At 37.4% G+C, this 24,855-nt stretch overlaps 1 protein-coding gene across 2 annotated transcripts; it reads right to left on the bottom strand.

The window, feature by feature from the left end:
- Positions 1-2,245: 2,245 nt before the first annotated feature.
- Positions 2,246-24,275, bottom strand: cables1 (Cdk5 and Abl enzyme substrate 1). 2 transcript variants are annotated; one of them, XM_056742304.1, is made up of 10 exons: positions 23,593-24,275; positions 12,868-12,939; positions 12,403-12,495; positions 11,344-11,421; positions 7,060-7,165; positions 6,696-6,849; positions 6,246-6,349; positions 5,528-5,634; positions 4,374-4,581; positions 2,246-4,167 (listed from the first exon to the last, which is right to left on the bottom strand). In XM_056742304.1, the coding sequence occupies exons 1-10, from the start codon at positions 24,129-24,131 to the stop codon at positions 4,027-4,029; spliced, it is 1,602 nt and encodes a 533-aa protein (XP_056598282.1). In that variant the 5' UTR covers positions 24,132-24,275; the 3' UTR covers positions 2,246-4,026. The 2 variants fall into 2 exon arrangements, with proteins under 2 accessions (XP_056598282.1, XP_056598283.1); XM_056742305.1 differs by lacking the exon at positions 11,344-11,421.
- Between the last annotated feature and the right edge of the window lie 580 nt (positions 24,276-24,855).

Below are 24,855 nucleotides of genomic sequence, written 5' to 3'. Positions count from 1 at the left end.
CCTTGTTTACAAACCGCCTCGTAAAGGCACATGGAGCGGAACCAAGTGCGTAAAACTCAGTCACTGGAGCAAGAGAGCCCCCTCTGCCAAAATTCCAATGGTTTTAAAAGGAAGTAGCGGGACACGTGCATGCTTTCAGGATTTACTGATTTTTTCCACATTGAGGATGGCCGGTGTGCGCCCAGGAAAATTCAGGAATTTCAGTTCAGGAAAGAGCTTTTATTGTGAACTGAAGGGGGAATTAGTGAGTGAATGGGGAGGTCTAAGCTACGTACACTGTGTCCATGGCCAGGCCCGCATGTTTGTTTTCAGCGCAGCGTGGCGCTGCTGTGACTGGGCCTCATTTACCTTGGAGCTGTGTCAGAATTTTCTCTCTGCTCGAAAGCCTTCCTCTCGATTGCATCAGAGCCACGGGAGCAGTTTCAGGCCTGTGTGATGTTTTGACTTCTGCTCTCAAGTTATTATTACAAATGAGTAGTTGAATGTAATTGATCTATTTTAGTTAAATAAGTAACTCCACCTAATGTTTAAAACATGACACGTAACGCTTCTTTTTTCTTGGAAGGTGTGCAAACAGGTATGGATGATGCAAACACCAACAAATTGCACACCATTCGCCAATCTATACTTATCAGTTGTCAACAGACATTACGGCTGATAAAAAACAATGTGCTTACCTGTCAAATAACTGGCCTATCATCTTGAAACCGAATGCCTCAACGTCACATTGCCAATCATGATAAACAGTTGTTGGGTCTAAAACAACACAAACTTGTCTTTAACAGAATTATAATTATTTTACATTTTGCAGTCAAGAATATTTCCACCATATCAGTGACATTTATCAAAATGTGCAGAGTTAAGGGTGTGTCTCAAGAACCAGACAGAACATGAAGAATGTGCTGTGTTGCGTTACTTCATCAGGTCACTAAAGACAAATGACTGAAAAAGGGGAAGTATTGTAATGAACTTTTATTGAAGTGCAGATTTGTGATTAGGGAGACCTGTTATTCAAGCAAATTATGCAAGACTAGTAAGAATTTAAAGCTAGATCTCTAATTGTGAATTTTCTAGTTCTATCCATAACTGAGTGGATGTGTTTGTCAACTATTTGTGAACCTGTCTCTAGCTTTAGTCATGCGGCTGCTGATTCATCTATTCTTCTAGCAACTGGGAGGTAATATTGGTTACCAACTTGGAGGTAAGTAATAGTTTGGGAACAACCTTCCTTATGAATTAGCAGAACCAGTTTCCACAATGTGGTGCACAGACTGGTTGTCTAGGAGTGTTTTCCAGTCTTGGGTATAAGCATCTTCCAGGAAGTACTTGGAAGGATTACAATTTTGTTTTATTAAGGCTGTAGGTCTTCATTACCTGCATGACAACTCATTAAAATGTTATGGCACGTTTTCACAGACACGCCTTAGCTTAAGCCAGGACTATGCTTTAGTTGAATTAATATATTTATGTTGCTTTTATAAAAATGCCTTAGAAGAATAGATTACTGGTGTGTAGCTTGACACAAAACAATGGCACTGATATATTTTAAGATATTTCTGGGCAAGTTATATTCAGTTAAGACATGTCACACATTCATTTTAGTCTGGGACTAGCTTTAAGCCTTGTCTGTGAAACCAAGATGATTACATATTTGATCAGATGACACGATGCTTTCCTGCAGCTCAACTAGTACAGTATGTTATAGCAACAGCAAGGTCACGGGTTTGATTATATTGAATGCATAATGCTAATATATGATAAAATATTTACTCAATGCATTAAAATGTCATGCTTATTTAGCTTTTATGGTTTTTAAATTAGAATTACAGTTTCCATTTGGATGCAGTTATTTCATATTATAGAAATATATTTAGATTGATCTGATAAAAATGACATTTGTACATTTGCTTTTATTCCACATAAAGGTAATTTAAAATAACTGTTGTTATTATAGTCACGTCATATAGACCAAAAACAGATTTGATTGCTTTATTGTACATCACAATATAATTGATCAAATGTAACTACTCACGTTTGGAGTATAAAATAATAATTCACCATCGATTTGAATGATCCTAAAGCAGATATTAAGACACGTGTAGCATATGTTGCATTTTTGTCTTTCTAATCAAAAGTTTAATGTTAAAATATTCCAAGTCCAAAGATAAAATGTATGGTATGAGTATTTATAAGAATAGGTCATGTAGTTAAGACTTCTAAAATTAGCACAGTCTCACAATAAAAGTCAAAATTTAGTTTTTTAATTGAACAAGCAAAGCAGCATATTTACACAAATAGTTTTGCATTTTACAAACGTTTCATCGGTTTTGGGCATCCAAGTAACTTGCTAACAAATCCTAAAGTGCATTTCAAAAGGCCAAATCTTATATTCGCAATAACTTTGCCACAAATTCGTCACATTCTAGGCATTATTTATCTTACAATCCAGGTAACAATGCAAGTTTTCCATTCTTAATCAAAAAGTGTTTTTTCCTTGTCATTGAGAAGTTCAGAAGCGTCAGTCTCAAACTGTTGCTCGAAACCGATTTGTGGAACCGAGTAGTGCATAGTGAACATAACACACTTCACACATACTTCTTAAAGAACAGACGGGCGAACGTAATTACACAGACTGCGCTGTGAAAAAAAACCAGTTTACACAAACATCTGTATTCAGCAACTGTGATACAAAAAAGTCAACAGAAACTGATTTAAACCGATTTAAAATAATCAAATCAAACAAATGATGATTCGAAAGTCGTTTTTAATACTGCTTTGGTGTGCATGCATTAGTCAACACCATAGCATATTGGTCACATAGATGACCTTTCCACTCTGCTGTTCCCAGTTAGGCAACACAGTTTGCGTTGACTTTCAGCGATATGACCTGATGTTGCTTCATATAGTGCAGCACTACAAATGTGCTTAGAATACACTCTAATATAGAGAACAAACACATTAATCCAAGAGTGCAGCAAGCCACACCACCACATGGTCAAAATCAACACACAAGAGTAGAAAAACATCAGGGGGACGTCAACCTGCCCCTTAAGTACTGTATAAAACTCCCACCGAAGACGCTGCTGTTACTCTCTACGACACGTTTTCGCCTGGTAGTGATAGTAAAATAGGGAATGCTGGTAAAATGAATGTAAATGAAAGAATGAGATGAAGACCCCTCCACCTAGAGCTTCCTTAGGTGCCACACAGGTCCGCCATACTCAAAAGTGCACTTGTAGTACGTACTAGAAAAGGTTTAGGATCATTCGACTCTTTAAAGGCTTTCAAGTGCAGAAAAACGACACATGATGAAGGTGATGAAGGAAGATGCGAACTTTCCAAACATGAAAATACAGGAATACTGTAATCTGTGGAAATAACGGCAGACTCAAACAGCTTAAATTTGTTCAGAATACAAGTGGTCAGGTATTGTGAATGGTTGAGCACAAAACAAAATGATCAACATCATTTTCTAACTGTCTAAATTTCTCCAGAATACAAAAAAGGTATAAAAAAATCTTCACACAGCTGTTTTCCGTACAACCACAGAGACCACATTTGTCATACTCCAAAAAGAGACCCAGCATCTTCAGGAGTCATGTGGTCTAACAAGGCATATGAATATATGTTGGTTTTTCGTCATTTTTTGGAGCGTGAGATCTCATGAAGCGTCTGGAAGCGTCTGTGTGAAGATCCCTTTTATCTTCTAATGAAACAAAAAACAGCATATGAGTTTAAAATGCAATGTCACCTAAGCATAACCCTATGAGCAGGCAAAATTAAACTAAAGGAACATTTAAAACAAACTCCAAAGTCTAGGAAAAGTTACTCCCTTCAGAAAGTAGCTTTTAAATGTTCAATATAAAGTTGTCACTTTGGCTAAAAAGACGTCTTTGAAACAGGTGAAACAGTCTCTTCTTTCCAACATCTGCAGATGATTGTGGATGTTGGTGATGTGCATAGGGCTGAGGAGATCTTGAGATGAAACGATCAGGAGAGGAGGACTCCCCTGATGGGGGACTTTTGCTAAGAGTTTTGCAGGAGGCGTCTATAATGGGGCATGACCTCATGCTCAGGGAGGTGCAGGTTGAACTCCAAGGCAACCAGAACGGGGAACTCGAAGGCGATCAGCTCTCGTCGGTTCACCCTAAACCTCTCCTCCAGTTTCTGAATGGAAAGAGATCACAGCATCCGATTATGTAACAGCCCTCCAAGACATTACACAAGACTGAAACATCTAAAAATAGTTTTAAAGAAAGCTCAATGTCCCTTTTTTACCCAACTGGAGTAAAAAGCTGAACAATTAAAATGTCCCAGAAGTGGCTGTCAAATTGAAATCATTAAAAGAATGGGGTGTATTAAAATAAACTCACATCAATGAGAATCTTGACTTCGTGTTTCTTCAAGTCTCCCCCGATCTTGGCTGCCAGCAAGACGCAGGCCCCAGTGCAGAGCTTACGGTTCTGTTTGTGGAGTTTACCCTGCAACACCAGCTTCTCAAAGTAAACGAAAGCCATGGCCACCGTGGACTCCTCGTATCCACACTCCTCCAGAACTAGCTTACGGACTTCCCTCTTGAGACTATGAAAAGAGTATAAACCATATAACTTATCACATGAAATATTCTGCTATGTACACACTTTCACTTTTAATGTCTACTTCATGTCTTTGTTATGTTTGTGCCAGTAAGGACAGAGAGTCAATATAAGAATCAAAAACAAGTGTTTCAACTTTACCTCTTGCCAAGAGATAGCATTACAATCATTGATCATACAGTAAACTGGGTTAGTGACCCTTAACCCCTAAAGTATTAACCTTTGCCAACGTTATGGTCCGGACTAGACACCTCATTTGATACCTCAGTTCGTGTGGCTTGTTGGAGAGAGAGATTACTTTTCTATGCTATCAGATGATTTTTGCCCGGTGGTAAATGTACTCTATAAATATGATCATGGCTTTCTACCTAGTAGCCGTTCGAAAACTGATATCTGGTTTGCAAGATAAACTTCCTTTAAAATTAGCTAACAAAGCATTTCTGTTTTGATATCATTATGGTTGGTTTTCCTTGTCCAAAGATCAAGCAATAAGACCCCTATGTTTTTTACTTATTAACAGAATTTTTCATATTACTTGAAATAAACAATGTGATGTCAGAAATGTAATTTATATTGATTTATATATAAATAACAAATAGCATTGCAGTATTCAAGATCTTCAAAAAATTTTACTTTTTGGTTATTTTACACGTTTGTACAATTGAAATTGCATTCAAACAAATGCAAGTAAAAAATGTCATTTACTTAAAAAAATCATTTTACTTAAACACGTACCTGTTAATGTTAAATTCAAAACTGAAATTACTTTTGTAGTGATCTATTTTTTCTGTTGCTGTAGATTCAACACTTATTTCGAATCAGGTCAACGTCCAAAGTGTGTTTAAGGCTAAACATGTACTCTTATTTATCAACAGTAAGCAATAACCAGACATGAGGAAGATTAGCCTTCTTTTGTTGACAAGCATCCTTACCTTCTTATCTTGCTCAGCGTTAGCCGAATGTGAGGGAACTTCTCCTTAAAGGTCTCATTCATGCCCTTCTTGAGGTCAGATGGCTTGACGTACTCAATGACTGTGGTCTGTAAAGAAACAGACAATGGTGGATATTCACTGAAGCTGGTCATCACGCTCACGTATTAGTACACAGACATAACACGGTTCAAAGAGACACTGTTTTCCATGAGGCCACTGGGAAACATTTGCTTGTTGTCCAAGCACATGGCAATTAAGGTTTCACTATCCAGAAAAAACAGTTCACAGACATGACATTTCCATGAGCATGAACCTTAATAAGAAAGAGTGTAAGAATTTGTCTTCTATCTTCTGTGCATGAACATTATTCCTGTATCCGTTCCTGCTTGTGACGTTTTCTTGTTATAACACAATAGCAACTGTCGTAAGCATTAAATAATAAACTCAAGGAAGGGGAAGGTAAAAACAAGCCAGAACGGAATTGTTTGTATGTGTGTGAAGTATGTGTCTGATCCACAGTACAAAACAAAACCAGAGCATGAAATAGGAAGCGAACAGAGTGACTCCCATTACGTAAACATGATAAAAATCACTTGCTGCTAATTCAAAAAGCAAATGCAGTTTCCAACAATAGAATAAGGAGAAAAATGACAAAATGTTCAGTACAAAGTAGGGACAAACCAAAAATGATTCCGCTTTGTGCTACGTGACAACTCACCATGTATGAGGGAAAGATAAGCACTCTTTTGTGCTTTCCACATGGCCATTGCGGGTCATCCAGAAGATTTGGGTCGTACTCCCTGAAATCTCCCAGTTCATTCCCTATGGGACAAGATCCAACGAACAAACAGATTGTACACGTGTTGAGGCTTCTCAATCGTGTAAACAAGTACACTGATAAAATACAATGCAACATGTCTGGAACAGCAAGGTTTTTTATACACAAATGTATTCCCTGATAAAAGCTCATTTCGTCATGACACTTTTAATCATTTTGTATCAAGCGCATTTCCTTGCCGAAGCAGACAGAAACCCCCCCCAGAAATGTGGCCTTATTAAACTCTAGTCTTACCAAATTGTTCATAAAAATTAAACAAGAAGCCCCTTGTTAGGGCATATAAGGGAAAATGAGAAAATGAAAAGGCTCTGATAGAAGTTGTAGACGGACCTGTATCAAGGCTACTCTGGGTACTGTTGGCACGGGCCAAACTGAGGCTTCGGTGACTGGCATTACGGGACTGTGAGAAGGACGATGTGGAGTCAATGGTGTTTCGACGACCTAGGACATTGGTTGGATACAGGAACTGTGTGTACGAAACAGTCTATAGAGACATACAGAGAGACATTTGGTATATCCACACATCAACATTACTGATGCATTTTAAATAAAGCCATGAAGTGCTCATATACTAAATATAAAGTAAAAATGAATAGAAAAGGTGGAAATAATACAGATTGTAATTAAAAACAGTATCTGTAATGGCAGTTAAAGAGACAAACTAAACAAAGCGACAAAGTATTTGTTTGGTCACCTTGCCATCTGCACCCAATTCAACACCCTCGAGGCCTATTACCATCTCCTTGGCACTCATGCCGCCTGAAGGGTGACGTTGGCGTCCGCTTTCTGCCTTCACATCCCTGCAGGGGCAAGAGAACACCTCAGATCTCAGTCTGTCAGTGAAAACAGTCCTTATTCACAACATGCTGCAAGCCCTTTTAAATGTCTTTTCCATATATTGAAAAAATATGTTTTTCTTTGTTTACAGATTTCTGGCTAATTTCAATATCCATTTATATTCCGTACATATAATCTATTTTGCATTACATAGACTGTTTCATCGGACGCATGCACTGGCCCAACGTTAACTTCCAGTCTGTGTTTGGTTATACTATACAAATTTATTTTGTATTTAATTTATATGAATTCATATTTTATTGTATATTAATTGTATTAAATTAAATTGAAATACTCAAAAGTTATTGATTCTTTAGTGGAGGTCTCCCGGAAGTCAAGTTCGGGTCACATAACGTTTGTTTATGTTGTTGCCGCTGAAACTGTCTATATTTGATTTGAATAATTGGCAAGTGAAGGTATTAGAAAGCATTATTTACAAAATGGCCAATGAATAAAAGGATGAAACTACATTTCAAAGGATGAAACTAAATATGGAATAAAGCAAATATCTTAAAACAATCATTTGCATGTTGGATGGATTAATAGTTGATAAACTATATGGATTCCCAGCATGAAGGATATCAAATGAAAAGCATCAAAATGAACTGTTGTGCTTTCATGAAATGTGGCCGAGGTGCTTCTGTTTACAGAAGAAAGGATTTGAGGATTATCAAGTCATGTGACATTATGAAGCAGAACTACAACAACAATATCTAGTCTAGAGCAGGGGTTCCCAAACTTTTCAGCCTACGACTCTCAAAATAACAGTGCCAGTGACTCGAGATCCCCACTATCCTCAGAGGTGCTCTTCAACTGCGCACATGCACTAATTACGTCTATCCAAACACACACATAATGACAACACAAAAGAACACAGTCTAAGATAATAATATTTTATAGTTATTTACTCATTACTTTACTTATTGTTATATATAAACCCAAAAATATTACAAGATGGTCAAATTTCATCAAACAGATTTGAGTCCTGATGGATGTCCTCTTTATAAACGTCTTTATTTTCATATCTGAGGACGATGTCCTTTCTGACTGCGGCGCTTTTCTGCCATCCTCCGCTGGCCTCCCTGCATTGTCTTTGGTTGATACGTTTCATCTCGACAAATAAATATATCCTTAACTTAAAGGCTGAAAAATAATCAGCGTGCACATATGTTTAACGTTGTGTCTTAAATTGACTTGATGCATCGAACCTAATACGATTACTAATGTTGTTAATGTGACACAATCATCTCAGGGGTCACTATGGAGGAGGAGTTGGAAATTCCAAAGGCTGATGGCTTTTTATTTTCATGGTTTTATTTTGAACGTAACTTAAATTTTTATATACTGTTACACTTATTAATTAAATACGCTATTTCTTATTAAAAAAAAAAAGATTTCATCTTGCGAACCCCCCGGTTTGCTGGCTCTGGTAAAGTTATTGTTATGGGCAATTAGCTAACAATAGCTGCCCCACCTTAGCAAAGTGACAACCCGACGTGTACCCGGAATCAACACCTTTCTTCTCCTTCTTGTTTAATGACGAATACCTCCTCAGGAGCATTATCGCCACCTACTCCAGGCTACTAGATGTCAAATTAAATTTACATAGGCGATGAGTCTCAATTTTGAAATCAATCCGCCCGTGTTTGCGATCCACAATTTGCAAACCACGTTAGATCACATGATTGAGACAGAATAAGTCAACCTTAATTGCCAACGCAATAAAACGATGGATGCAACCGCTTTTATGATTATAGATTTTATTTCAAAATCAGTAAATATAAAAGAAATGATTAGTTTAATTAGTGTCCTGTAATATTGGTTCAATAATAATTATCTGCTTTTCAACGGTCAGAGTACATCTTGCCAATCAGTTTTGGGGATTTCACAGATAGCTATGAATCAGAATGTGAAAAACTTTGTGGTTAAAGGAGCATTGCGATAAAATAACTCTTAATCTTGAAGCTTACGTTTGAGCAATTTTAACATTCCCAACGAGCAAACATCAATACAATTATTAGAGTTATTTAAAACAATTAACATGTAATAAGAAACAAAAAAAGAAAGCTGGATGAACACATTTAGTTTGTAGATACTGCACTTTGCTTTGGCAATAGTGTTTTAGTTATGTAGGGTCAACCAAAGGCAGAGCGTATCTGCATTTTGCTGGTCAACGGTCACATAAACGGTCATGGTCTTTATCTATAAATAAATTCTTCCTGATAAGGCATTACATAAATGCGTTACCACTTATCTACCCACAACAATTTTTAACTGGCGTGTGTAAAAACTTTGAGGCATTTTTCTCAGTTTCAGTGTTTGCGTAGTTACTGCACTTTGCCTTTGTAGGGCAGTATAGTGATCACTAGGGAGAAGAAATGCGTTAAAGGTCCATCTAGCAAGGAAAGTGTACTGCAACATTATGTCAACTAGACAATTGTAACAACTGACTGATAAATAACACATTACAGAGGATATAAGAATAGTCTTAGTAGATGAAAGAGATTCAGCAAAGCCTCTCCACAGCTGCACAATGTGTCTGTGAGATGTTTAAGCTGAGCACCAAAATCTAAGAATGCAGTTACATTGCACACATACAACAGTTCGGTAATTGAAAAAATGTTAAGCAGGAATTAAGAGGTAGGTGCTCTTGCAAGTTTTGTAAACAAATAATTATAAAGGCAAAACAAAATTTTCTGTTTAACAGTGGCTACAGGCACAGTGCACCAGATACAGTCTTGGCCATCACACAACTAATTATAAGATCACCTGACTCATACACTCAGTGTTTGCTTACATAAACTGTCTGTCTGTGTTTTAGAACGTAAGCACTGAATCAGTAAAACAGCAGGATGTTCGTGCTGAAGTAATCTCAACATCACTACACACTGATACTAGGGCCAGGAAAATCACGCTTTACTGCCAAAACCAAAATATCAATGGACTAAATCCTGCTGTCTCTTGCCATTCGGTGTTCATCACTGTCTGCATAACTGGGCAAATTCGATTTAATCACTTTATACAGTTGGGTCCCAAAGTCTGATAGCATGGGATTTTCAATCTTGGAAATAATCCTAAAATATAAGGATTACTATGAATGTAAATATAGTTTCTGCACTTGACTAAGATTTTGGGTCACTAATCATATTTGTAGTAAATGTGTAGTATCCATGTTTTTTGCCAGATTGACCATTTGTTAAAACATTTTTACTAGAAATAACATGGATAAGCAATGGTTAGTGTAGCATGGTTAATTTGTAGTTATCATGGTTTTAAATACAAATAAAAATGACACACTTTATATTTTAAACATTAAATGTTCCCAAGTCTGACCTTTGTGCGGATAATATACAGTACACGTCACCATACACACCCTATTTGACCCTAAAGATTTTCCTAATGAATTGGTTCTTGTGTTTTCATAAATAATGCAAACATTCCTTTATCAGCAGTCATTCATTCACAATTTATCAATAAAATTCAGATACAGCAAGGCCCAATGTCCTATCCAAACCCTCCCTCACAATCTAAATTGACTGTAATAAATCCATTGACCGAGATTTCACACTTCAATTGCCATTGTTTAAAAAACAAACCAACAACAAGCCACAAGTCTCTGCTAATATAATCAAAGCAGTTAAATTCCTCTTTTGCCTTTTAATATTAGTGAAAATGCTAAGTATATTCAATAATGTACATGCTGAAGGATTACTTTAAAAGCACAAATTGTGTTAAACTGGGAGAAAGCAAGACAATGCTCAGGTAAGAAAATGCCCAGTTAGAAAATTTCAGCAGATTGAAAGATACAGTATGACAAACAAGAAAACACCTTAAGAAAATAAGCTGCAGAGCTGCAGACTCAAGATAAAGGTATGCTGTTCTTAAATAAATCCAGACAGTGAAGTCAAGGGTGCAATACATGCCATAACTTGCTGGACAAGAATTGAGACACACCCACGTTTTTCCCCAAAAATCTGGACACCTATAAAAATACCAACTCGAATGATCTGTGCATACGGTCTCAAAACGTATAATAAAAGATATACAATTAATGGCCCTTTTTTCACTTTCTGAATATTTAAGTTACCTGAAGATGAGGAAAGTGAAGGGATGAAAAAGTTGCATGCTGAAGAATACATACCCTGTTTGGCTACAATCTCGATAGGGCAGGACAGAAAAAACACTATAGAAGGATCTTCTGCCACTGATAAGGACTATCCTATAAAGACAAAATGATAAATAAACTAATTTAAGTGAACTATTTGTCAATGTAGAGGTCTGGACCACAGGCAAAGCTGGAGAGATTTAACACAGTAAATGATGAATATGAAATAGTATGTCAGTCTTTACTGTGGGAATGTGTTTGAAAGAATACTCCACTCAGATAAGAAAAAAGAAAACAAGAACAAAGATAAACACCCTTTAAAAACATTCTTTGAAGTACATCAAAAAACCTACCCAAGTTCAAAACCAAATATCTTCGCAAACAAAAAATTTCACTATCGCAAAGTGTCCATATTTCTTACAACAGCTCATCAGGAGCTAAATTTATCATAAGCATAAATAAAAAATAATAATAATGCTGTAAAAAGAAAACAGCTAAACGGCCTCATCCGTTCTGCCTTTTCGCTGCAGATACTTTACAAAACGATGACAAAATTATGGAAATTCCAGATTTATGCCTTTTTGTATCAACTAGGCACGTCCTTGTTTTCTGGCCCAGTCATTCACAATGTCTCAAAAGAGAACTTCTGAAAACCCCTAATGATCATAGAAAATTGCTAAATAATAGTAACAATAAAAACCACCAATAGCACAGTCAAATGTTTGAGTTTCATTCAGAAAGTGAACATTCTGAAGATTGGTATGAAAAAAGCCAAACAAAGACAAATTACTTAATAAATAAATTTAATAAATAAAAGGCACTCATTTCTACTTTTTCAGGGCATTTTTTTATTGTAACAGTATCCAAGCAAGTAATATTGAATATTGAAATAATATTAAAGAACACTTAAAAAACGACGGTAAAACAAGGAATTAAAAAAAAAAAAAAATACTAGTTAAATAATCAGAGAGTAAACTACACGCGAATATCTATTAATGAAATCAGTGGGAGTCTATCTGTGAAACACTTGATATATGCGGCTGATGCTCTCTGGGAGATGTCTACGTGTGGGTTGTTGGGTAGATGTAAACATACCTTCCATTGCGCATATCGTGTTGCCTTATGTTTTTGATGAAGTGGACCTTCTTGAAACTCTTTGGTCGGGGTGAACCAGATAAAGTTCGGCATCTAGATGAAAGACAATAGCGTCAACACTGTTCCTCAGAGAAACATTCGATAGGACAGCGCAAAAGCTTATGAAAATATTTCAGCAGTAATGACCTGAAAAATGAAAAAAAGTATTTTATTAGTTCACATGTTTGTTATCCTTCAACAGTACAGATTGAAACTGAGTTAAGCAATTACAAGATATACAGTGAGGTGAGGTTGAGGAGAGACGATGGAAGAATTGTTGTAAGAGTGAGGGAAGTAGTAGTATATAAATTCTTTAACTTTAGCATAGTGATTTGATTTAATTAAGTTTTGTTAAGGAATTACAGAGTTGCCCTGTAATACACATCAACCACAAGATGAAGTGTCAAAATGAAACGCTTTATATACCTGCGTAGGGGAGCGTTCTCCTCAATATCCTCCAAAGTTTCTAGTGAAGACCTCTGGGATATGAGTCTCCGTCTGTACATTAAAAACAAAAGAATAAACAGTTATGCGGATGCAACAATCCAATAGCAATCTCAAGCTTGTATTTCATTTAGCATATTATAATCCTTTAGTAACACTAGTGATAGTTTATCGAAAAAACTCATTATTTACTCACCATCTGGTCATTCAAAACCTATGTGACTTTCTATCTTCCGCAGAACACAAAAGAAGATAAAGTATTTTGAAGAATATTGTTAACTGGCACCCATTCACTTGCATTGGTTTTGTGTCCATAAAATAGAAGTGAATGGGCGCCATTGCTGTTTGGTTACCAACTTTTTTCAAAATATCTTCTTTTGTGTTCTGCGAGAGAAAGAAATTCAAAAAGGTTTGAAATGACAAGAGGGTGATTAAATAATGAAAGAATTATTTTGGGGGAAATATCACTTTAATATCATGTGCTTCTGATTCAGTGAAAAAGATCACTTAAAGCGGAGGTAACGTCCTATTTCATGCATTTTGACTTCTTTACGATATTAAATGTGCTGGCCTCTCGAGCTAAACTAAAAATGAAATGAACATGGATTCCCGTCTTAGTCCCTTACTTGGATAGACAATTCTTCTGGAAAAGCACGCCGGGCAAACTCTACACTTAATACAATACATTACTTATGATTTACTCTTTTCCAATACTTTCCACGTGAACTTGTCATTATGAATAGGAGCCTTTCCAAACACAGCAGAGATATCTGCAGTTTAAAGAATCACAGTACATCCAAATCCAGGTTTCCATCAATACCGAACCTGTTGCAGAACAACTGCTCAACTTTACTGTTTTCCTGATGTAACATGAGATCACACACAGAATGTTCCAGAATAAAGCCCCTGTAAGAGGATAAGTCACGGCTCTGGCAAGGATTTCAGTTACACTTTCACATAACACATTCCTTGTTGAAAGTTGGGGTAAATGAGCAACATGTATTATCCCGCTGATAAGTACAATACACCAGGGAGTTTGACAGAAAGCCTCATAAGCAGCACTTGTTTCTATATCGAGACGCTAACATGCGTTTTTTCTTCTCAGTTCTCAGGTTCTTCTTCTTTGCTTTTCAAGTGTATAGCCCTCACAAAAACAGGTCAAAGCCTGGTTCTATTGCAAAGATCTGGGTTATGTTTGGAAAGGGACAATGAGCTCAGTAGTCAATACTGTGCAGCATTATGCAATAAAAATTTCAGCAAATGTTAACCTGTTCTTATCTTTTCTTATCCTGTCTCTAATGTGACGGCAACCCTGGAGTGCATCAGGAAATGCTATAATTGTATTTAATCAAAAGAGAACAGCATGTTACAAAGACAAAAGCTTTCTTTAGTGTGTAGAGTAATACCGCCGAGCTTCCAGAGAACCTGAACAGGTTAGGTGGAAAATCAAGACACCTGTGAACGGTGCCCATTAAAGAGGAGGGCAAAAAGAGAACAAATCAGATGAACCTCGACAACTACGGGTCATTATTGTCTTTCACTGTGTGTTCTGAGAAACCAAGCAGCAACACATGAGAGCACCAACTTCTTAAGCACATGCTACTCACAATCACAAACTAAAGGATTACAAGCTTTATTCGTAGTTTAAATGAATTGGTTCAAATGAGTCATTTGTGAGCGAGATGTTCTGAACGTAATGCGCGTTCATACTGGCGAACTCGCTGTGTACAGGATACACAGATTCAACCATCCAACTGCATGTTGTGCCATATTCCCGCACAGTTATTTCCCGCACAGTTCCCGCACAGTTATAATAAGTTATTTAGCTACTTTAAAGAATAAAACAAACTGAACCTGGGCAACATTCGCATGAGATTTTGAAGGTATGTAGCATTAAGCATTAACTGGACTGCACTTGCAAGTACTTGCATTTCATTTGCATACTTGTAGAGAGTCTGTTTCTGGTTAAAGTGTGATTATGAACTCATAGAAGTCACAGCACAAAATAAACGTGTACTTTTGTTTTGGGATTTTTAAAACATCACAAGTTTGTGACCTCTTTCCACTTTAAGAGCATCTGAAATTCAAAGACGCATTAGACTTTGAACTTAGAGTAAATGAAAAACAGGCCAGTGTATTCTGGACGATTATGAACTACATCCTTTGAATGCAAAGAAAACAATGTCCCAAACAGTCCTGACTCCTGACCAAACTTAATTCATCAACACACACGTTTATAAAAGGCTCATCAATCTACGAGGCTAGAAGCAAAACATTTACTCTCCTAGTTAAGTTAGACTTGAAAAAATCTTCTGATAGTCAAAGCACAGACGTGTTTATAGCCCTTATCAATGAACGGCTTTGGAAAACAAGAGAAGCTTCTTTAAAGGTGCTGTGTGTCATTCTTTGGAGGATCTTTTAAGGGTTGCGCGGTACATCGCTTGTGGAAATGTACTGGTGCAAGTTAGATTTCAAACGGTTCATTACCAGAATTTAGCTTGTTTCTGGTACTTCAAAACGCTGTTGTTCTTAAGTTCACCGCTGTGCGGGAATATGGCACAACATGCAGTTGGATGGTTGAATCTGTGTATCCTGTACACAGCGAGTTCGCCAGTATGAACGCGCATTACGTTCAGAACATCTCGCTCACAAATGACTCATTTGAACCAATTCATTTAAACTATTAAACTTTTTAATCACTAGCGAATATAAGAGATCATTGAATCATTTAAAGTGAACCACAGAGAATGTAAGATGTGATTGAGCTTTGCTTATTTAGTAAGACTGGTTAATTCAGTTGGCTATTGTGGGCTGAAAAGTTAGGTTGAAAACGAAAGTCTGTTTGGTTGAATAAAAGTAATGTTTTATTTAACTTAATAATTGTCATGTTCATCTAATTTTATTAGAACTTTTAATATGCCAAAGTCACTTTGGTTAAGCCGCTTACAAATACGGTAGGGTTACGTGTGTGTACAGGATCAGGATGGCACCACCTACACCTCATTTTGAGCCACCCCAAAAAAACGTAATTATATACAGTGAAGAATTTTTATTAATCTGTTAATCTGCTACTGTTAAAAAGACCTACTTGAAACATTTCATTGTTGTTCAAAATTTAATTGTTCATATTTGTGGGATTATGATGAAAAGTCTATATAACCAAAGCATTTTTCTGTAATACAGTGTAAAAGTCTAAAAACATAATTGTGCTACATAAAAAAATATATATAAAATATGCATTAAAGACGTAACCGCAGTTTCTTTCAGTCTTCTTCATATTTTTTTCAAATAATTTATTTTGGAGCTGGTCACGCGCGATGAAACAGTCTATAGCAGGGGTTCTCAAAATATACATTCAAAGGTCCGAATCTGAATTCTCGTCAACGTCAAAGGTCCGGTACAATTGTGATTACAAAACCTTCTTTTAATAAACAAAAAAATACTTTTAATAACAAATCAACTCTTTATGAAGAGATTATTTTCAAAAACGGATAAATCCATTTTATAATTTGTTATCATGTTTTTTATTGTGTTTTACTTTGTTAGTTAGGTGTTTATTATTACTTAATCAAAATAACCCAACTGCATTTTATTGATTTTCATTGATATAGAAAAAGAGAAAAACGAGCTGTGTCGGCAAAACCACGTGCTCGCGGAGATGTACCGGCAACATTTTATCTACACACGTTACCTGAAGAAGACGGTAAACACTGCTAAAGGCGCCAAAAACATGAGGCGCCCGGCACGCATAAGCAGCGCGCAGAAGGTGATTGTCTCTTTGGCACTTGGCGGGTCGGGACCAAATTCAGTCCGGACTTTGAGATGTGCTGGTCTATAGTAGCCCTAAACGTACAAACTGCTCTGATCGCATTTTGTAAAGACATTATCTCCTTCGGCAAAGAAGCAAAAACGCGATGACAACTTAATTCTGTGTCAGCCGCAGTAGTGCTACGAAGGGGTGAAGTGCACCGCTGGATGCTATTCAAAACTTCACCACTAGATGCCTTTAAATGTGTTTAATAAATGTGCTCAATTCTTGTGTTGTTCACTTCTGGTAGCAGAATCTTAACGGAATATCCTTGCATTTCATTTTCTTTTAAGTTGAAACCGGTAGTTAACCACCACATCTGCTTACAAGTATTACACAACAGCATTTCCCTTACATCAGTTCTTAAAATAAAATACCACTGTTCATTGTTTTACATGTCTGACTGGATCTAATCCTGCAAAATTCCTTTGTTCTTGACAACTATCAGGACCCTGCACAGAGCAACAAAGTTTTGGCAGCCCTCTGCTTTTTTATCACGGTCTGGATGAAATTTGTCTGGTTGCAATTTCCACCACATCCGACACTGGTTTTAAGGTTTGGTTTAATACCTTATCCCGACTTCACTGGGAAAGAATGTTGACGCAATCTCTCAGTAATGCCAGCTAACCGCACGATGGAGAGGGAAAAGACAAGAACCATCGAATGGAACCCTTGTTTCTCTGGTTATGGAACACAAACAGATTCAACAATGGCCCAAGAAGAAACTTGGTTTGGTTGGGAATAAAGTAAGTCTTGAAATAATAAATAATGGGGAAAATGAAGAACATCGTAGCTTTCAAACAATGAGGATTATGTTAATTATGTTATACAGCAGGTCGTTTTCTTTTTTAAAGTGATTGTTAACCCAAAAATAAGAATTCTGTAATTATTTCTTCATGTTTTTGTCGTTCCTTCCACATAAAACAAAATATTTTGTTAGTTTGCTTGCATTGGTTTAGTGTCCACATGGATGGGTGCCGGTGCTGTTTGGTTACCAACATTCTTCAAAATATCTTCTTTTGTGTTTGAAAGGGGGTGAGTAAATTATGACAGAATTTTCATTTTTGGGGGAACTATCCCTTTAATTAGCATTACAGAGTGATGATAGGATCTCCACTCCCATTCTCTCTTCCAGGCAGTGTGCATTGCTCACCAACAACCAAAGCTGGAATTTATGGCTTGTTTTGGAGCTACTTGGAAGAGAAAAATCATACAATCCAACATGTAAAATACCATCCGAAACAATAGCTTAAAGAAATAGCCTACAATACTATACAATAGTGCTGTTGTAAACACCAAAGCTAATAAACACGGTGTTGACAACCTCCCATTCTTTCCTGTTTCTCTCTTCATTAATGCTCTAAAATTGCTTGTTCATGACATCATACTCTATTTTACCTGTCTCTTAGGAGTGATTCGATTGCAAGGCAAGATACGGTCAGCACCAAAAAGACACAGGCTCTTTAAAAAAAAAAGTATAGCCACCCATTACTTTTGAACAATTACACATACTTATGCTATTGTCTGGGCTGCCCAAATCAAGGAAGACCATATAGTAGCTCACGTACAGTATACTGTGTGTGTTGTTCTAAAGGCATGTGTCAGCACACAAGAGACACCCTTGCTCTTCACAGCCTCTACTCTCTCTTGCTCTTGGCAGCTCATCTGAAGGTTTTGGTCTTCCTGAAAAGTGGCAGGCGGGCAGGAGGGAGTCTCAGGGAGGAAGTGGAGGTCAGAGGCAGGGAGTTGAGAGGAAGGAGGGGAACGGGAGTCAGGGTACAGACTGGGCATCCTGCCTGGAACCTGTGTTTACTTCCAGCAGCTGCCCATTTAGAACAAGTCCAACACTGTTTAATAGAAAGTATGTGTGTGATTGCCTGTTTGTGTTGTGCATTTACTGTAATCTGCAGCCTGCAGGTCAGACTGACAGTTCAGTTTAAGCTAAACGAAACCTTGATGTCACATTTAAGGTGTTTGAGCATATTCTACATTACAGTCTTATTCTACATACAGTAACAACACTAAAATCAGCACATGCTATTTTCAGGTTTAACATAACGCTGACCAGTTTTGCTAAGTATACAGATCTGTAGCCTTTTTTTCTTACTGTACCCTCTTTAAGCGGTTCGGTTTCACCACAAAACCTCTCAATTATGGTCAACATGTTACATATATAACATACGAAAATGCAATTCTCTCAAAAACAGACATGCAGAAATTTTAATGAGCTATTTCACCCCTAAAATGAACTTTCTTAATGTATTAATGTAGTCGGTAAATGAAGTCATATAAAATTAAGTTGTGTATTATTTTGAAATAAATTTGGGCTGGGCAAGTTAACGCAATATTTTTACGTTAACGCATTAATTAATTAACACTGACAATTAATTTATTGAGTATTGACACAGTATTTTTAAGTATTATTTTATTTGGAAAGTCCATAGCTCACTGGCTCTGAAACGTACAGACAAACCATGGGTAAAACAGCTTTCCTGTGGCTCGGTGGTTGGAGCATAGCACTAGCAATGCCAAGGTCATGGGTTCAGTCCCAAGGGATTGCACATAGTTAGAAACAAAATGTATAATACAATGCAATGGATAAAACTGCCAATTGCTTAAATGTAAAATGTTGATGGGTACTGGCTTGGGATGGGCGTCACAACACGTCTCAACCAAAGAGTGCGTTTGGGGTTGGCCTAAGACCACTGAAACGTGAAAACCAGAACTGAATCCAGTACCTCAGAGATGAAGTATTGTCGTAGGCTAACCAGGAAGTAAGCACCATGCTGGTAAAAAAATGGCAACGATACCGAATTGTGTTGCGTGTGTTGTATGCAGTGTGAGAATAATGCAGAAAACATGCACGCCAAGAGAGTCAGAGCGAATGCTATTAAAAAGGGTTCTCTTTCACATCTTCTTATGGTGAACCGGACAAATAAACACAAAATTACATCAAAATTCCCATACAAGCAAGGGTCCATGTAAAAGGAGTCAGTTTTATGAACGTTAACAGCTGGGAAACAATACGGACACATCACAGTATATTAGATCCGTATATCTGTATGGAGCGGTCTTAAAGGTGCAGCACAGCAGCATAATAAAGATCTCTGTTTATAATGTTAATCAAACAATAAAGGACGGCCCAAAACACTCATTCATTTTAAAGGCATCGAGTTCTCCTTATATGAATTGTTAAGATAAAGAAAAAAGTAGCATAGAATAATTTAGTTGATAAAGATGTGCTTTAAATACAGTACACTTTGCACTTTGTGTTTAAAGAGTGTTGCAAGAGAGTTTATGTATAAGCAGTACATCCATAATCATTATAGCTTGTTTTTCTATAACAAACTAGACGGAACGATAATGCCCTGCCAGTGACGGATATCTTTGGTTTTCTATTTAATATGATTACATTAATGCGTAAGTTGAGATTTACAAGAAATATTTTGTTGTAAAAAAAGCATTTTTTTTGTTTAAACTGTTTGCAAACCAAATCTTATTGCACTTTTGTTCATTTAGCAGTTCTTTTAAAATAAAAAGTGCACAATACACTACTTTTGAATTATTGAATTTTACGATTAATCACAGAAAGTCATGCGATAAAAATTATTATTGTTGCCAAGCGATAAAATTAATATATAATAATATAATCACTATTACTGTAACAATGATAAACTGATATTCATGTGTGGCTCTTAAAGGGATAATTCACCCCAAAAATGAAAATACAGCACATAAAAATATAAATTGGTTTGATTGGTTGACCAATGAGAAAGATATTTGGACAAATACTTGTAACCAAACAGCTCTTGGAAACCTTTAAAGGGGTAGATTTGGATTAACAGCACTCACTTGCATTGTATTATAAATTTGCCAAGAATTGCTCAGTCCAACCACGATGGTGCTCACCTCGGTACAAAAAGATGTCATTCTCATATTGACGCAGGGAAGAGATTTTGCAGGCATTGGAAAGACTGTAGAAAGAGCTATGACTTAAGTATTACATAAAATAAAAGGTTTGTGGATTCCAAGTTTAAAAAGAAGGATAAAAGTCAGGAGCTAGGACCTATGTTAAAATTATAATGACTTTCCAGCAGAGATGAGTTAGGACCCGCAGTACTAAGGCTTTTAGCAGATATACTCAAAGATATATATGGAGATACTTTCCAGCAGAGAGACGTTGGAGAGAAAGATTGTCTAAAAATCACCCAGAGGAGGTTGCTTTGAATCAGATCAGTATGTAAGGAACATACTAGCATACCAAGATGTTATTGTTGTGATATAAGCTGTGTGACGGAGCAGTTTTGAGTGTCAATGTTTATCTGAAACCGCTTAAATATTGTACTTGTCCAGATACTTGAGAGAGAGAGCGAGAGCACGTTGGAGATGAAACTGGAGAGAGAGCATGTTTTACTCTTTTACTCAATGATGAATAAACTTTCAGTTAATCCACGGGTCACATGCGTTCCCAACCAGAGAGCTCAATTCGTACAGATCACAGATCCATTTCACCACTATACGGCAGGGGAGAGGGATAGGAAATGCGCATTGTAGATTTGTTTTACCACTGCTGTAAAAAACATGGCGGCAAATTCAATGTATGTAGGGCCGTTCTGTATGTAAATATAAATAGCTTATTCTAAGGTATTACAAACGTAATGGTTCATAAGGTCTTTATACACCTCTGAAGAAATAGTTTTGTAAATGATATTGCATTTCCGACAAATAAATCCTCCTAAAAGCGCCAAATTGTTCCTTTAAGTAGCAAACTGACAATGGTAGTCGAAACTGCCCAAGAACTTTTTGCTTCACGACAATCTTCAAAAGAACAAAAAAATGTTACATAAAAATCCTATAGTAGTCAATGGTGGCCAAGAACTGTTTGCTTACAAGAATTCTTCCAAATATCTTCATCCGTGTTCATAAAAACAAATCAATTTAAGTATATCTGGAACATTTCGAAGGTGAATAAATGATGAAAGAATTTTTATTTTTGGGTGAACTATCCCTTTAAAGTCTTAAATTGCAGTTTATTTGTATGTTCACATTCAGGCAAAGATGTACACACAGTGTGTGTGTGTGTATGTGCTTTTTTTTGCGATGTACAGGTACATCTAAAAAAATTGAATATCATGAAAAAGGTCAATATTTTTTGTCACTCATTTCAGAAAGTGAAACTCACATATTATATAAATTCATTACACATAGAGTGAAATATTGCATTAGATCAATACAAAAATGATTTTTTTAAACAGAAATGTCAGGCTTCTGAAAAGTATGTTCATTTCTATGCACTCAATATTTGGTTTGGTCCCCTTTTGCATAAATTACTGCATCAATGTGGTGTGGTATGGAGTCAATCAGCTCAGGTGTAATGGAAGCCCAGGTTGCTTTGATAGCGGCCTTCAGGTCATCTGCATTAGGTTCTGGTGTCTCATCTTCCCCCTGACAATACAATCAGGTCAGACGGGTTTGATGGCCAATCAAGCACATTACCACAATGGTCATTGAACCAACTTTTGGTACCTCTGGCAGTGTGGGCAGGTGCAAAGTCCTGCTGGAAAATAAAATCTGCAGATGACCTGAAGGCCGCTATCAAAGCAACCTGGGCTTCCATTACACCTGAGCAGTGCCACAGGCTGATCGCCTCCATGCCACATTGATGCAGTAATTCATGCAAAAGGATGCCCAACCAAATATTGAGCGCATAGAAATGAACATAGTTCTCAGAAACCTGGCATTTCAGATTTTTTCAGATGTACCAGTATGTTACACAGAGAGATACTGATACACTAACATGATTTGGCTTTGCAGGGCTCTAAAGTAACAGTTAAAACAATAGGCAGCAGGAATGTGGCTCGTTCAGCTATGATTGAAATGTAAGGCTGGTTCTTTGAGTAGTTGGAACTGAAAATAATGTGTCTGGAAAACGCGCCATTGTTGCCACCTGCTCATCTCTGAGACAGTTGTCACTGAGTGAGCACGCTAAATATAATCCAGTGGCTCTCGAGATACTAGAGTATTTTTCAGTAGAGGACACGCTTTGAAGTTGAATGCCAGCTGACGACAGTTCTAAAACTTCACAACAATTACTTATTTATGTCGAGAAGACTGTATATTTGCTGCTGACATTTACTACTTGTAGAGGACCTTGTAAACTGCACACTAATCATCAGAACATGCATACAGAATGCAGGACACACTGGATTTTAGTGAATGATGCAGAATGGGCTGAATGGAGATTATTGATTAGTTTTTCAGGGGTTGTGTTTATTGATTCTAATGGGGCCATTAGTTCAATGGCAGTTTATCTCGTGTTTCACTACAGTCGGTTGGTAATCCCCCACTGGACAGCTTCTATGTATTCTCCTAACGTTCTTTGTGTCCTCTATAGCACCCTTAATGAATGAACTGCATACGGCTTTAATGTACTGTATTTCTATCTACAATTACTTTGAAAAGCAGCTTATTTTCTACAATAACATCCCTTTAGTTAATACAGTGGCACCAAAAATTATCTGGACATTTAGCGGGCCATGTAAAATACATGCATAATATTAGTATAGGTAAAAAGAGCAAAAATACATTCTCTTTTTGTTTCAATACCTATGTTGTTGAATTAAAAACGTGGAGACTTTCTAGTAATGCAATTAAGGTAAACATATAGATGTGATGTATAAAACCCATTGTTACCCTGCAAGGACACCTGTGTGAACCTGAGGAAAACTTTAAAGCTTCTATTCACTAAAAAATGACCACGGGTTCCTTTGAATAAATCTTCAATACAGAAAAATGGCAGAAAAGTTATGTTACTTCCGACAAATGTCCAATATAATAGAATCAATTGTTTCTTAAGTGTTACACAATATCAATGCCAATGCATTCCTGCATTATGTTACCTGGATCGCTGCAGCTCCAGGGCAGAGTTGGCAATCTGTCCCCCCTCCAGAGAGCAGAAGTTCTGGCTGGACTGCCTTGCGTAAGACACAGGCAGGATTCCCTGAGTGAACGTCTGGAGTCTCCCCCTCGTAGCAGGTGGCACTGCAGAAAAAGGGGAGCTGAACACAGAATGGATCACCTGAGGGCTGCATGCGTCCCCATCCACATCCGCACTGCACGCAAGAGGAGGAGAAGCAGCAGCGGTCGCGCTCGCGCTCGCGAAGCCCGCAGCTCGGGCACTGCTGAGAGCCTTGTTCGCTGCTGCGGCCAACGACTGCTGCTGCTGGCCCTCAGTAGAAACAAGGCTCTGTCTAGTCCTCGCCTCCAAAATCGAGATGTCATCCTGCTCCGTCCGATTATCCCCGTCGTCCTGCACGGGTCGTCCGTCCAGAGAGATGTTGCTGAGGAATGAGAGCGCGGCTTGCCTCCGCCGTGGATCTATCACGCGTTTCCGCGTGTGCTCCAGACTGGAGTGTTTCATCTGCAGCGCGCTCGCCATCGCGGGTCAGAACAACGTGCGTTTGTCAACGGAGATGGTTCATGGTGTGTTTGTGAATGTGGGGTAAGATTGCTGGTCAAAACGTCATGGCGTTGTCTTTTAACTGCCAGCTGCGTGTTTTACTGTCTGTGTGTGTGTACAGAACTGCAGGGTCACGTGTGTGCAGTATTGTGGCAGTGGAAGCGCTCGTCTGACCAATGGGGATTCATGAGAACTAGGCGGTGTGCCTAAACAGTGTGAGCTGCCTAGCTAGTCAGCATTTTAGTACAGCGTCATATCTATTCAATTATTTTATTCAAGTTTTTATACTGTCTAAATAAACAATCCTGGTAGGTGTATCAGACAGAAATACAGCGTATTTTGAAAATTGTTTAGCGCAACTACGTGCGAACCTTTCTATGCTGTCTACGTAGGGGACTCAATAGATTTTTGAGACGTGGTCTTGGTGTTTTTCGTTTTTTCTTGTTCCGCCCTTTTGGGCAACTTGGACAGGACATTTTAAAGTCACATAAAAGTAAATATTTAACGCACGAAGAGAGATCGTTGTTAAAGCTTTTGCCGTCTTTATATATTTAAATCGCATTTTGCTCAGATTTAACGCTGCAACGAGTCGCTCAAAAGTTCACTGCAATTCGGTGGGTGGAATAAGTTTACGTAGGCCTAACTCATGTGTATTAGTTGATAGTGTATTAAAAAAAAAACGATAGTCATAGTTAGGCATGTA

This window comes from Triplophysa dalaica, chromosome 3 (genome assembly GCF_015846415.1).
Source record: "Triplophysa dalaica isolate WHDGS20190420 chromosome 3, ASM1584641v1, whole genome shotgun sequence".
NCBI classification, from domain to species: Eukaryota; Metazoa; Chordata; class Actinopteri; order Cypriniformes; family Nemacheilidae; genus Triplophysa; species Triplophysa dalaica.
The sequence above is the reverse complement of the archived record's forward strand: the minus strand, read 5'-3'. Positions and strand labels throughout refer to the sequence as shown.

Excerpts from the sequence above, each read along its gene's own strand:
- cables1 (XM_056742304.1), bottom strand. The coding sequence starts at position 24,131 with ATGGCGAGCGCGCTGCAGATGAAACACTCCAGTCTGGAGCACACGCGG. Across the intron at positions 12,496-12,867 it reads GAGAACGCTCCCCTACGCAG|ATGCCGAACTTTATCTGGTT; the intron begins GTATATAAAGCG and ends TCTTTCATCTAG. Across the intron at positions 6,350-6,695 it reads CCAGAGTAGCCTTGATACAG|GGAATGAACTGGGAGATTTC; the intron begins GTCCGTCTACAA and ends CTTGTCCCATAG.